General features: G+C 47.0%; 1 protein-coding gene across 1 annotated transcript in view; it reads left to right on the forward strand.

Annotated features, from left to right (window-relative positions):
• Nucleotides 1-4,728: 4,728 nt before the first annotated feature.
• Nucleotides 4,729-13,713, forward strand: part of TOX3 (TOX high mobility group box family member 3) — a 103,390-nt gene continuing 94,405 nt past the window's right edge. Inside the window, exon 1 of the mRNA XM_027618956.1 lies at nt 4,729-5,055. Within this exon, the coding sequence (XP_027474757.1) occupies nt 4,969-5,055 (87 nt within the window). The 5' untranslated portion in view covers nt 4,729-4,968. The remainder of the gene's footprint in view (nt 5,056-13,713) is intronic.

Here is a 13,713-nt window from a genome sequence, read left to right on the forward strand (position 1 = left end):
TATTTCCAGACCTGAAAAGTTTGGATTCAAGGAAAATTGAAGCTAACAATAATGAAGCTTGGGGATTTTTTTTTTTCACACTATGATTCCTGTGGGGAACTCTCCTGGTGAGCAGTTTTGGAGTCTGCACTGGGGATTTGTACTGAGGGCCCGAGGTCAGAATGTTTCCTCTTTACCATCCACTGTTGTGAGAACCTTGGGTAGGTCTTGATTTTTATCTGCATGTGATTTAGACTACGAACGCGAAGTGGTGATTCTCTGACATGAAACTCTACATTTTGTGGAGATGAGTTATACAGATACTAAGAATCCATGCTGGGTAGAAATGCTATGCTTTATGACATGAAGCCAAATTCAGACATAAAACCAAATATAAAATGTTTTACCAATATAATACATTAGCTGTTACTATGGGAATAGGATGAGAAGAAACTCGAGTAGCTCTGGCCTTGTTAATTTCCATTTGGAGCTGCTGTTAATTTGGCTACATTACATACTGCAAACAAGGATCATAATATTTGGATAGGACTTTTCATGACCAAAACTCAGGAAAATTAAACTGTATATAATGTTTAATAGTATCCTCATCTCATCTGGGCAAGCAATTCACAGAGAGGTTAAATCACTGTTCACAGATTCCCTAAAAGCTGGGGTCTCAGTAAGATCTTAGGGTATAAAATTTGGCGGGTTTAAGGCAAGCCTCATGGGAACCTTCTTGCTTAATTTGGACACAGAGTAGAGAAATACAGTTTTTGAGTTCTGTCAAGATGTAAGATAGTTTTCCCATCATGGTTTCTCTGCTTTCATAAAAACCATTTATTTTCACTGAACCCCTTAAAGATAAGCTTGTGTATTCTCCCTCCCCTGCCCCCATTTTTTAGAGATTCTTGGATCATACGTACTGTTCAATTGGAAACATCAAGCTAATAAGATTGACCGTTTTGACTCAAGTCATCCAAAAACCTTACAGGAATTTTCTTATGCCCAGAAGTTGTATTTTCTGTATAACTGATTCTTGTGCCGCCCTTCTAAATCAGTAACTGTTAGCACTGTTCAACATAAATTCAAAGCATGTTTAAGATATGTTCTTGGAGAAGTTTCTTCAAACTCAAGGCTAACCTAGTATAAAGGAAACCTTTGTCTGTGGCATTTCAGAAACAAATGCTTACAGCCTGAAAAAGGTGACACCCTTAAGATGACAAATAGAATAGCACGGCAGTTACAAATGCATTAATATTTTAAAGGCATCATTCTCAAGTTTTTAATGGATGGGCTTCAAATCCACCAGAGCCCTTAAAATTAGGTGGTATTCTGAATGAAACGGGCAGTTGCATCAGATCAGCTCTGAATGAAACAACATATAATTCTAGTTTTGTTGTATGTAAGAGATCCAAAACAGCAGGGTGCAAAAGCCATCTTGCCCCCCGCCCCCCGCACCTCAGGTAGTTTGTTCTTATCCGCATCAGAGGTCTTGGGTTCCCTCTTCTCCAATCTTCCCTTGACCAGGTTCCCTGGGAATGCATGTCCACCATTAAAATATCTCTTTGCCATCCCCCTCCTTCCCTTCTCCCCCTCTCCCTTCTTGCTTTTCTTCTTCTCACTGTCCTTGCTTAAATGGATATTCATTCATTGCAAACCCCCTGAGTCCCAAGCATGGTCCACGGTTCTTGGGATATTGCCGCCATCCAGCTTCGGCTCTTGAGCAAGCCTATCCTGAGCCACCACCCCTGAGCTTTCTGTTACAAATACCTAGAAGGTGCCGAGCCTCGCATCCCTCCGACTACTTGTGAATTTATCAGATTGCAGCACTGGTAGCTGTGTCAGGCCAGGATCTCCCGGTGAGTGGATGGGACAGGGCATGTGTACATGTGTGCATATAGATATGTGTCTGAGAAGGAATGTGACGGGTCCAAACCATAGCGTCCCTTGAGGATTTCCACGCATGTCATTTGGGGACCCTCTTTGTCATTCACAAGTGCCTAAAATGGTGTCTGGCACGGAGTAGGCAAGCAAGTAGCTGCTGAGGGCATGGAGACTGTGGGCAAAACCATGAGGTCCGCAGCCTTCCCGAAGGACCTGTTTCTGTTCTAGTGATTTTTTTTTTCATTCCAAATGCCTCAACATACGTATCCTCCGGCCTCTCAGTTTCTCTCCCCGCCCCCCCAATCAAGATCTACACTTGGAAATCACTTACCTTACCTCCTAAATCATCATCATAATAAAATAGCAACCGATGAATATTGTTCCCCTCCCCGAGGCATTTGCATCATAACAGGGAGGGGGGATTTTCAGAGGAAGGCTTTTTCAAAACAAGGGCCAAGAGGTGGTATGGGATGTGACCCCGCATTCCTAACTCCCCGGAGCCTCCTGGGAGAAGGTTCTCACTTCAGTTTCCAGTGTCTACAGCTCAGTGCTGTAGCAACATGTCAGCCCACATGCAATTCCCAGGCTCGCAGCTAGTGGGGTTTCCACTGTGAATATTTGTATTCTTGATCCTCAAGGTCTGATTACAACTTCAGGTTTAGTCTCTCCGTAACTTTGATTATACTCTCCTTCATCCTGTGTAATCAAGCTCAGATTGCTCCAGATGCACACCAGAGCGAGCACAAGGTGGGCAAGGTTAAGTGTGCAATGAAAAACTCTGCTCCCCAGACTTTGGGGCTCCTTGTTAACAACTATCTGGGAAAAAAATAATAATTTCTTTTTTGGTACCTCAGATCAGCAGGCTGCTCCTCTCCTGCAGCCAGATGCTGCCCTATACGCCATTGTTAAATACTAATAGTGAAACTTAAAAGATGTTCTCTTGCGAGACAACAGGTGGCCACTGCACCCTCCAGCTCTGATTGGTGGAAAGGCCACAGGCGCCCAGTGGCCCAGAGAAAGGGCCTCCACGTCTGCAGTTTCAAGAACCTGCTCAATGGGGTGTTGTCCTGATAATATCTCAGCTCGCTGCCAATTTGTGCAACCCGCTGGGCCATTAGGGAGCGCCGCTGGGTTGTCAACGTTAAATGGAGACCCGGGAGAGAGGACCTAAGCTTTTTCGGGAGGGGGGATTGGAGTCAACCCAGGGATAATATGAGCAGTTGTTCCTTCCCTGAATACACACCAATCTCTCGGGCAGTATCCAAACACACGTTTCGGCTAAGAGAAGTGCAAATACACAAACTTTCACCTAATTGACGTTTATTTTTCCTGCCTGGTTCCAGAAAGATAATATTGGGAGAAGGTACATACACAGGTGTCACCAAGCTGGAGAGCCTACTTTGGAGAACAGAAGAAAGGAAAAGCAACCCATCTGATGCTTGTCTGAAAAAGTTCAGGCCCCGGGGCCAGCCAAGTGTGTTCAGGGGACGAAAGTGTTTGTGAGTGTCCCCTAAAATATTTGAAAATTTCTCCCTTCCGGTTAAAGCAGCTTCTAGATAACCAAACTGGGGAGGGTGGCAGAATCCCACCGCCTTTCCCTAACGTTCTCATCTAGCAATAAAGTCACTTCCCTTCGCCAAGGCTGAGGGCCAAATTAACCCAAAGCAATAAAGCGGGGGGGGGGGGGGCGTGGAGGGGAGGAGGCGTAAGTGGGGGGAGAGACGGAGACAGAGACAGAGAAAGAGAGATGTAACTTAAAGAAAGAGAAAGAAATAAAGAGGAGGTGGGTGAGTGCAGTTTGAGGAAGTTAATCACCCAGAACCTTTTAAGAAAATGGGGACATTTTCTCTCCGAGAGCAGTGAATGATCCGCCTAGATCCAGTTACTCAAATGCCTTTCGAATACAAACAAGAGCAAAGGAAATACGAAGAGAACCGACACGAGGCTTAACCCGGGAGGCTTCAAGTCCGCCTACCTGTGAAAGGTCAGGCCCCAACACCCCTTCTGGAAAATACCACAGGTGTACATGGGGTCCAGCTCCCGGGAGGCCCTCATGCAGGTGAGCTGCTAGGTTAGGTGCCTCCAAGCAGGGGCCATTCGTGCGGGAAGGCGGAGTAGGGTAGACGGACCGGGCGACCGGCACCACGAGGGACGAATGGGGGCGAGGGGAGGAAAGCGATGGAACGAGGGGTGGCAAGGGAGCGGACGGCGTGCGGACGCCGGTGCCAGGAGCTGGAGGCCAAGGGAAGGGGGGCTCGGAAAGGGGGGGCGGGAGGGCCACACCGGGCACCGGGCTGCCTACCGGCCGGCCGAAGCGGCCGAGGGGAGGAAGGGAGCGAGGAGCGCTCCGAGGCATCGGGGACAAAGAGGACCGGAGAGGGAAGGGGGGCGAGGTGGGGAGAAGAGGGGCCCCGGGGAGGGGGAGGCCGCAGCGCGCGCGATGGGCACCGCCAGGGCTGCGCGAAGCGCGGGGTGAGCCGCGAGGGGCCGCGAGGAGCAGGGGCCGCGGCGGGGCGGGGTCGGCGCACCCGGGGGCGGTCCGGGCCGAGGAGCGCACCGGCGGGGCGGGCGGCGCGCCAGCTGCCCGCGGTGGGAGGGGCGGAGCGGCGGCGGCGCGGGGAGGGGACCGGCGGCGGAGGCAGGAGGGGGAGAAGGAGGGGAGGGGCCGGGCCCCTTGTCTCCGCGGCTCCTCTCCTCAGTCCGCCCGGGGAGGAGGAGGAGGAGCGGGGCCAGCCGCCGCCGCCGCCGTCCCAGCCTCGCCCCGCGCACCTGAACTCGCCGCGCCGCCCGGGCCCCCGCGCCGCGCCCCGCGCCCTGGGCGCCCGGCCCGCGCGCAGCGCTGCCTCGGTGCCCCGGTGGGGCGCGTCCCCCGGGCCGCCTCCCGCTCTCCCGCGGCTCGCGTGGCCGCGCCTTTGTGTGCGGCGGCCGCGGCTCCCGGGCTCTTCGGGCTCCGGTCGCGGCGCCCCTCCGGCCCCGAGCCCCGCGCGCCGCCCCCGGGCAACCCCGGCCGGGCGCCCCCGACGGTGGATCTAGCGGCTTCGAGGAGGCGGGCACCGGCCCCGGCGAGCCCTAGCCCCGGCCCCCGGCCCCGGGCCCGGCTCCGGCATGGATGTGAGGTTCTACCCCGCGGCGGCCGGGGACCCCGCCGGCCTGGACTTCGCGCAGTGTCTGGGGTACTACGGCTACAGCAAGGTGACCGGGAGGGGCCGGGGGGCGGCGGGGCGGGGGCCACCTCCCCATCCCGGGCGCGCCCCGCGCTCCAGCTCGCCTCCCGCTGCACTTTTCTCTTCCCCTCTCCACTCCTTTTCCTTTTGCGCCTTCGTCTCTGTCCAACTCTCTCACTCTACTCTTTCTGCCCCCTTCCCACACCCCCCCTTTTTGTCCCTCTGCCGGCGCTCCACTTTCTCTCCCCCCCACCCCCCTCCAACCCCGCCGACTCTCCTTTGCTGCCCCAAAGAAGCGAAGGAGCAGCCAAAGGACTGAAAGAGGGGGCATGCTTGTGATTCTTTGTTGTTATTAGTAAATACGATCGCAGCGCCCCTGAGTTGGGGGGGCATCGCAGGAGTCCCTGATCTCGTGGTCTGACGACCTCACCCCCCCCCCCCCCCGCCCCCAAGCCCCTCTTACCTTCCCCGCGCACTCGAGAGCTGGACCCGGAGCCGCTCGGGGGAGGAAAGGAACAAACTTTTGAGCGTGCCCTGGATTGGGCGGGGGCGGGGGGGGGCGCGAAGTGTTGGGACCCCCGCAGGTGGCCTCTGTTGCCCCCTCGCTAGGGCGCCTTGGACCACGGAACGGAGGTGCCGGCCCCTCCCTGGTTAGCGCAAGTGGCTTCTCGTCTTTCATTTTTTGGGGAGGGGTAAGTTTTGCATTCCGGGGAGATCAGGCTTGGAGACCTCCACACCACGCCCTGGGTCACCCCACCTCCTTCCCCTCTCCCCCACCCCCCCGCGCCAACTTCCAGGACCGAGCGTTTCAGGTGGGCGACGGTGGGTCTCAGACGGGCAGCTGGCGCAGCTCGGACGGGCGAGTCGGGGCTGGAGTCGCAGCCCTTGGGCCAGGGCGGCGCGGACTCCCCTTCTTGGTCCTTCTGAAGCCCCCGGGGCCAAGCTTTGGAGGAAACATCACCCCGAGGGCGACGTTCAGAGAAAGAGCTGTGCTCTGGCTGGCCTGTGCCTTTTGAATGTGGTTTTTCTTTCTCCTTCCCCCTGCTCCTCCCTCCCCCCCCCCCTTTTCTTTCAAATCGTAGTTTGTTTATGATTGCTTGGATAACAGAGGAGGAAATAAGGAGCCGCTGAAAGAAAGGTGCTATACAAAACTAATGAATAAATAACAGGAAGAGGAGGAATTGTACCTAGAGTGAGGAACAGTTTGCTGTGCCCCGTGGCTGATGGAAGCTCGTGTTCCTTTCTATTTGTTTCTACTCGGTTCCCAACTCCCGTACTGAAGTTTGTGAAAGAGCTTTGGGGTCTCTCTGCCTAACCCCTGTGTCCCTGTCGCCCAGCCCCGCGCCTGGCACCGGGGGCCTCCCCACAAGTGAAGAACGAAGGGACATTATTCAGTGTGTTTTAACCCTTTGGGGGTGCTGGCGGTGGTGGGCGCGGGGTTGGAGGGGGGCGTTCTTGCTCTCAAAATTCCGAGAGTGGTACATTAAGCATTGAAAGGGAAGCAAGAAAAGGCCTCTGGCAGTAGCCAGGGTTAAGGTTTTGGTTTCTGTCCTCTGATTTTGGATTTACTCAGGTTATTAAATGCTTTAAAAAGTCCCCCTTGTATGCTCAGTTAGGGACTTAGGCAGCCTAATTAAGTATGTCGTGTTCCTGAGAATCCACCTAATTGTTCCAGTGGGGTATTATTTATCTCCTTACAACTTAGCCTGTGTATGCAAGCCTTGGATAACTGGGCATGCTCTTATTTTTGGAAGCCATTACCTTGCTTAATGTAACTACTTCTTTCTCTGATTTAAGATCAGCAACACTCCAATGACACCAAAATAGAAACCTTTTGTACTAATCCAGTCACTGCAATGCGTGGCAAATCTCTCTGTTCACTGAGATCCCAAGGGTACTTCAAGGGACCAGAGGATATTGTGGGTGCTTTGTGTGTGTCTCTTTTTATTTATTTATTTTTTTTGAGAAAAGCTATTTTGAGCCCATTTAAACTCAGAACATTTACTTCAGGGGGGGTATAGAAAGCTCGACCCCCCCCCCACCCATTATTTATTGAGATGCTTGTTCAACTTTGAGAGTGAGGACGCAAGTTGGTTTGTTGTCATATTTTCTTAACGCAGCTTTTTGCCCCCAAAAACCTGGTTTCTTAGTAATTCAGCAATCTGGTGGTGGCAAGTGCTGTGTGTATCCAATTTCCGCAAGTTAGACACAGCACTTAATATTGGTAGAAATCAACATGTACTTCTTTTAAGGGGTGTTTGCATTTAATTCCTTGCAGATAAAAATACAGTAATCTTTAATTTGAGCCCCAATACTTTATCTTCCTACTCTTAGTTTCAGCCGTGAAAGACCCAATTTTATTCCCAGTAATTTTTCTTTATAGGGAGACTGTAGTAGAAGAGGAAGTATTAACTTTATGGGTATAAAACGGCAAGTACTAATTAAGGGTTTATAGCATTTTGTTTCACAGCTAACTTGTGTGTCTGAAGTGGTCCTATTCAATACAGATTTATATTGAAAATATAAAAAGTAGCTTACAAAGACATGCATTCATTTTATTCGGAAATACCTGTAATTATTAATCTCTTAAGACTTAACTCTCGGTGAGGTGTATTATCACTCCGGAGGGGAAATGATGGGTTTCAAAAAAGTATGTTTCTGCCCTTTCTTGTTTTCAACGACCATCTGGGAAACTTTAGAAGAAATACAGAACCCTCTGCTCCAGGCTTAACAAGTGAAAAGTTAGCGCTTATCTTTAAATTTATTTACAAACCGTGAATAATAGGGTCTCATTCATTTCTCTCTTTAACAAACGACCAGAGTCCTTTGTATAAATTATATGTGTGTGTATTATCTTTACAATCTGTGAGTATATGGATCCTTTTTAAATGTCAGCGCTCAGAAAGTGTACTGTCTACGGAGAATGGATGAAAGAGTTTTGAGGGTTCAAAAGTCGTTGCAAGTAGGAGAATAACTTCAAATAAAATATAGCCAGGATCATTAAAATCAGTTAATAATTCATGAACCAGCCACTGATGTATAAACTACAGTCATCTCTGCTTTCTAAGGGCTAATTTCCATTTTAATTTCAAGTGGAAAATTTACTGTTTGAACATTTCTTTTTCTGATGTGGCTAACAAATTAAACTAATACCTATATTTAAAAAAAGGTGGTGGGGGCTAGGCTTATGTTGCCCAAGGGCATTAGTGATCCACTGTCTATATATCTGGAATTTTTCTTTCCCTGGGTCCTTTCTCCAGTAAGAAGATAATATGCATCAGATCAATTAGCGTGTAGTTGTCAGAGGTCTGCCACCCCAAAATAAACTATTGTATTGGAGGTGGGTGTGAGCCAAGTGAAATCACACAGTGAGTTAATAATGAACTTGGATCAAACTCTAGTTACTAGCTTTTTCTGTGTATTCTCAGGTGTTTTTTTTTTTTTTACCCCCCTCCTTCCAAAATCTGACTATTGACTTCTTATCTTACGCAGAATAGCCTTTTATTGGTTTTACTCCATCAGTCCCAAACCGTGCTTTCTAATTACTATATGTGTTATCAATCTCTCTGCTTAATGAAGGTGTTCTGATGTGAGTGCCACCTCCTTGGGCTGGCCTCTACCTTGGCCAGCCTGAAGACTTAGAAGACCTGAAGAGTCATTTGTCATTTGTCTATCTCATCGGAGACCATGGTTCAAATTGAGAACACACTGAGAGGGGGATTTGACTGAAAGTCACCTTAAGTTGATATCTTGTACTGGCATGACAACCAATGATTTTGTTTCCAGGGCCTGGTGTATGGGGGGGTTGAATTTTGAGAACAGATTGAGAGATTTCCATGTGAGGTCTTTAAACAAGATAGATATTGAAGCCATGTTGTGAAAGAGATAGAAGGTTTTTCTAAGGACCTTAGACAAAGGGTCATAAACTCAATGCCTCTAGGGACAGCCAGTTAACCTACATGAAGATAGGGTTTGTGGTCAGATGGAGAACATGCCCGGTTTAAAGGGGTAGTAGCCTTGTTCAGCATCCATAGATTGTTGCCATGCCAACGTTTGGGCCCAGTATCCACATCTTGCAGTTATTTTTCCAAGAGAATGATAATCTGAGTTTTTATGTGAAATATCCTGAATTTTAAATGTTGGCAGCAAATTAACACATTATTGAAATCCTTATGTGGGACCCTTAAAACATGCTCGCATACTGCTTCTTTGCAGTTTTTTTTTTTTAAATCTTAGATAAACTCAGATGCAGCTGAGGTTTGAAAATCATTTTTTAGTAAGTCGTTTATGGTTTATGTTCAACTCTGCACAGTTCCACTCTCACATCCAACTGCGTGGACAATTCAGTTGAGTGAGTACAGGAAGTAGAATCTGACCACTTTCAACGTAGTTCCAATTGGATAATTTGAATTCTGTCATTCATTAATTTTGGGTCTTGAGTCAGTGGAATAGTTCTAGATCAGGAGTTGGCAAACTGTGGCCCATGGGTCACATCTGGCCCACTGCCTGCTCCTGCTTGGTTTGTGAGTTAAGAATGGTTTTTATGTTTTTAAATGGCAGAAAAACCAACAGAAAGACTATTCATCACTGTGAAAATTACATGACATTCACATTTGTGTCCATAAATAAAGTTTTATTAGAATGCAGCCCCACTCATTTGTTTATGTATCATCTGTGGCTGCTTGCATGCTACAATGTCAGAGTTGAGTAGTCGTGACAGAGATTGTGTGGCTTGCGAAACCTGAAACATTTAGTATTTGTCCCTTTACAGAAACAGTTTGCTGACCTCTGTTCTAGATTATTAGAGCACTCGATGGTCCCAGGATCTTCCTTTGTTCCAAGACTTGGCAGTAGAAAAAATCTAGTTAACAAGATGGCGTAACTGGGGAGATGAGTATTTCAGAGACTGTTTTCAAGAATGTCTCTAAAACGGTGGGAGTTTAGCCCTGGCTCTTCTCCAGCTATGGCGATTTGGGGGAAAGCTCGTGAAAGATACGCAGGCTCACAGCCTTACCCCAGCGCAGTGTAGTTAGAGCCTTTGGGGAAGTGTTTTTGAAGCTCCCTGGGTGATTCCAACATGCAGCCATGGTTGAAGACTTTGTTTTAAGCTGGGGATCCTCCTTTGGAGTAAGCAACCTCAAGAGGCAGTAGAACTGGGTAAAGAAGTTGGGGATTGCTATAAAGTAGACAACACTTACAACAGAGTGATTATTGGTTCCGGGTTGGCACTCAGGGCCTTTTCTGGACCTCGGCAGGTCCTAAGCACTGTGGATCTGGCTCTCCTCCACATCATATCAGACATTAAAATGCTGTATCCACATTCTGCATTTACTGTGTTATGACATATTAATATACCCTATTCTGAGTTGATGCTGATTAGTTGACTTATGTTCTCATGTTATAGGCATCTGTTAGTTTTAACTTCATCGTGTGTGTGTGTGTGTGTGTGTGTGTGTGTGTGTGTGTGTGTGTATGTGTCTGGTGTGGCCAATTAATTGTTTTTCCTCACATTTTAAGCATTATTTTAGGCCCTTGAGAAGCCTATGCTTCTAGATGTCCAGTCTTCACCGACTGATGGATAAAATAGTCCTGCTGACACTAACTAAAGGTCCATGAACTTACCATTTTGCCACCCCAAACAGGGGAGTGTTGATGAATACCCTGTGCCTAGTAGCAACTGATAAGCTGTGGTAAGCCGCAGAGAATTAGCCGTAGTCGTTTTAGATCAAGTCAGTGAATGTAGATGGCCACAACGTTCAAAGTATGTGTACATATTTTAAGAACTCACTATTTTGGGCCACAAACTGTCAGGGGGATGCTGAGTCCATCTGAGGACTTGTTTTATCTAATTTGGACCAGTAGTTTAAACAGTTCAGTTAGTTGTCTGTGTCTAAAATCTTTGCACGTAAATCTGGATTTTCAGCTTTTTCTCCTTCCTTCCTTCCTTCCTTCCTTCCTTCCTTCCTTCCTTCCTTCCTTCCTTCCTTCCTTCCTTCCTTCCAAGACATAAGCATAAATTTGGCAATCCTGGATGGCATTGTGTTCCTCTCCACTGTGACTTTCTCATACTCAGCCCTCGGTGTCCCTCTGCAGTCCCCGGAGGCTTTGAGTTTGAAAACTTTAAGAAGAGATGAAGTTAAACAAGCAACAAATGTGATGCTCAAACCTAGTGAAGTGGGGTTACCATCACTGGAGAAATGCAGACCCCAGTGTTCCTCAGGGTATGTAGGGTAGTAGGTGAATGGAAAAAAAAGTAATTTGTGATCATACTACAGAGCAGTGTTTCTCGAACCTCAGCGGGCACAAAAATCACCTTGAGAGCTTTTTAAGAGCACAGGCTGTTGGACCTTACTCCTAGAGGTTCTGAATCCTGGGGTCTAAGCTAGGGCTCCCACGTGATGCTGGTGTTGCACTGTGAGTAGCATGGCCCAGAGGACCTTCCAGTGGTACAGTAAAGAGTTTGTTTCTTGTAAGAGTTTGTCAGAATACTTTGGGCCATAGGTAAGAGAACACCCAGGAAACAGTGGTATAAAGCATAAGGACATTTGTCTAACTAACAAAGAAGTCTTTAGGGAGGCAGTCTCAGGCTATTTTGGGTGAAGGCAACCATGTCTTCAAGGACCCTCTTTTCTTCTTATTTTGCTATTCTTGAAGTTTCAGCAGTCTCCTCACGGTTACAAGTTGGCTGCTGTAGCTCCAGACATCACATCCTCACGATAGCATACAAAACGGGAAGCAAGGTAGTGGTGGGGGTGGAAGTAATAGCAAAAGTTCTTCTGTATATCTCTTAATAAGAAGGAATAGCTTTCCTGGGAACAGTTCCATTGGACTCTCAGAAATGGATCACATGCCCACCCTAGGCCAGTCATTGACAAAGAAGAAGGAGATTGCTGTGATCAATTTAGACCAATCCCATGTCATCCCCTGGGGGCCAAGCACATTGTCACATGAGCATCAGTGATCTTAATGGTCTATTAGCAAGGAAGAAGGCCTTTGGAAAGACAACCGGCTCTACAACTGAGCACATTTGAAGACTTTGGAGTGGACCAGTGGTGTGGTTGGAGTTGTACATCATGAGGATGGATCTGACCTTTTGACTAGATTAGTGTAGAGCCTGACAAGAGGTGGGAGGACCAGGGAGGATGCCACCACCCAATGGAGATAAAGGTGCAAGAGGATTCGAACTAAGGATATGTGAACATGGATGGGAAGGAGGGGAGGGCACTGAATAGAGCATCTGTTACTTAGAAGGGAGACAGAGGAGGCAGGGGTGACTCAGAGTGTTTGAACTGGGGCCCTGAACAAATGGTAGGACCTGGAGCAGAAGCAGAGAGGTCAGAGAAGAAGCTGGTTTTGAAGGAAAGCTAAAGCTGATATTGGATATTTTGATGCAGTAGTCCCACAGAGACATCATGGTAGGCACTTGCACTAATGCACTAGAGAGCGCTCAGGGCTGAGGAACCAAGTGGGAGTCCTGTATGCAGTAGAGTGATGGAAATGCAAGTGCCTGCCCCCCAAGTTTGCAAACTCACCTCCCCAGTTGGCGAGGCAGTGTTTCAGGAAGTAATGTGTGGGTCTCAGAAAACTTGGAAATCCTGCTGTACCATTACAACAACAGTATAAAAGGAGTAACGTGTGTGTGTGTGCATGATGGTCTATCCTTTTCATCTCAGTAGTTGTTTGGGAAGAAACATTTTTAAATTGTTATTAAGGGGGGATGATGTAAAATTTATAATAACATAATTTAAAACCATATCAGCCATTTATGAATTAAAATGTTTCATATCTTTTCTTTATGTAAGAGGTTCAATTTCAAGTTGGATTTTATGACATTAGTGAAGTCATGAGTATCTTGGAGAATCTGTTTTGAGTGTGCTTAATGAGGAAGGACAGGATTTTTGCTAAGTATGCTTATAAATAATACATATTTGGAAGGTGGATTGAGCTCTTAAAAAAACAAAAACCCTGTTTAAAATAAAATAGAGGCTTTCATTCAAGGTCTGCATGAGCCTCTGATAGGTTTTATCTTTCCCCTTTGTAGTAGATTATTTTATTTTCTTTGTTTCCTGGGTTTGTATCCTTAATCCCTTCCTCAGGGAGGCCATGTTCTCTCAAATACGTTCTATGCTTGTGTGAAGCACATCAGACATTGGGAAATGGCCCTTCTCTTATGACCAACATTCTGTCTTTAATCTTAACTTGATTTTACTTCATTTATAAAAGAATAATTTGAATGTCTTGATAATCCATAAGTTAAACAAACTGGCCAATACCAAGAAGTATTTGGATTTTGCTCTAAATACATATTTGAATGATATGGAGGAGATACATTTAAGCTAGGACTTTGTATTCTAAATGTTGCAAGTTGAATGTGGTCATTTCTACATTGATTCAGTTGTTTATATAGAAGAACTATATTAAATATGGTGAGGGAGGTGAGTTTTTTTAAAACTACCTCAGTGATGGTACCATATTGTGAAAATTTGTAGCAATTTCCCCTCCAATTTGTAATGAGCAAGGGATTTGATGTACTAAAGAATAATAGAAATTTTTACACTTTCTTTTAAAATCTTCTTGGTATAGGAGGTAGAAGTCTCAAATGCTGACTGACTAGAAAGCTTTTATGAAATCTGTATGATTGGTTGGAAGTTGATTTTCTGGAAAAAAGATGAGTTAAACTTTACTA

Source organism: Zalophus californianus, chromosome 17, assembly GCF_009762305.2.
Source record: "Zalophus californianus isolate mZalCal1 chromosome 17, mZalCal1.pri.v2, whole genome shotgun sequence".
Taxonomy (NCBI): domain Eukaryota; kingdom Metazoa; phylum Chordata; class Mammalia; order Carnivora; family Otariidae; genus Zalophus; species Zalophus californianus.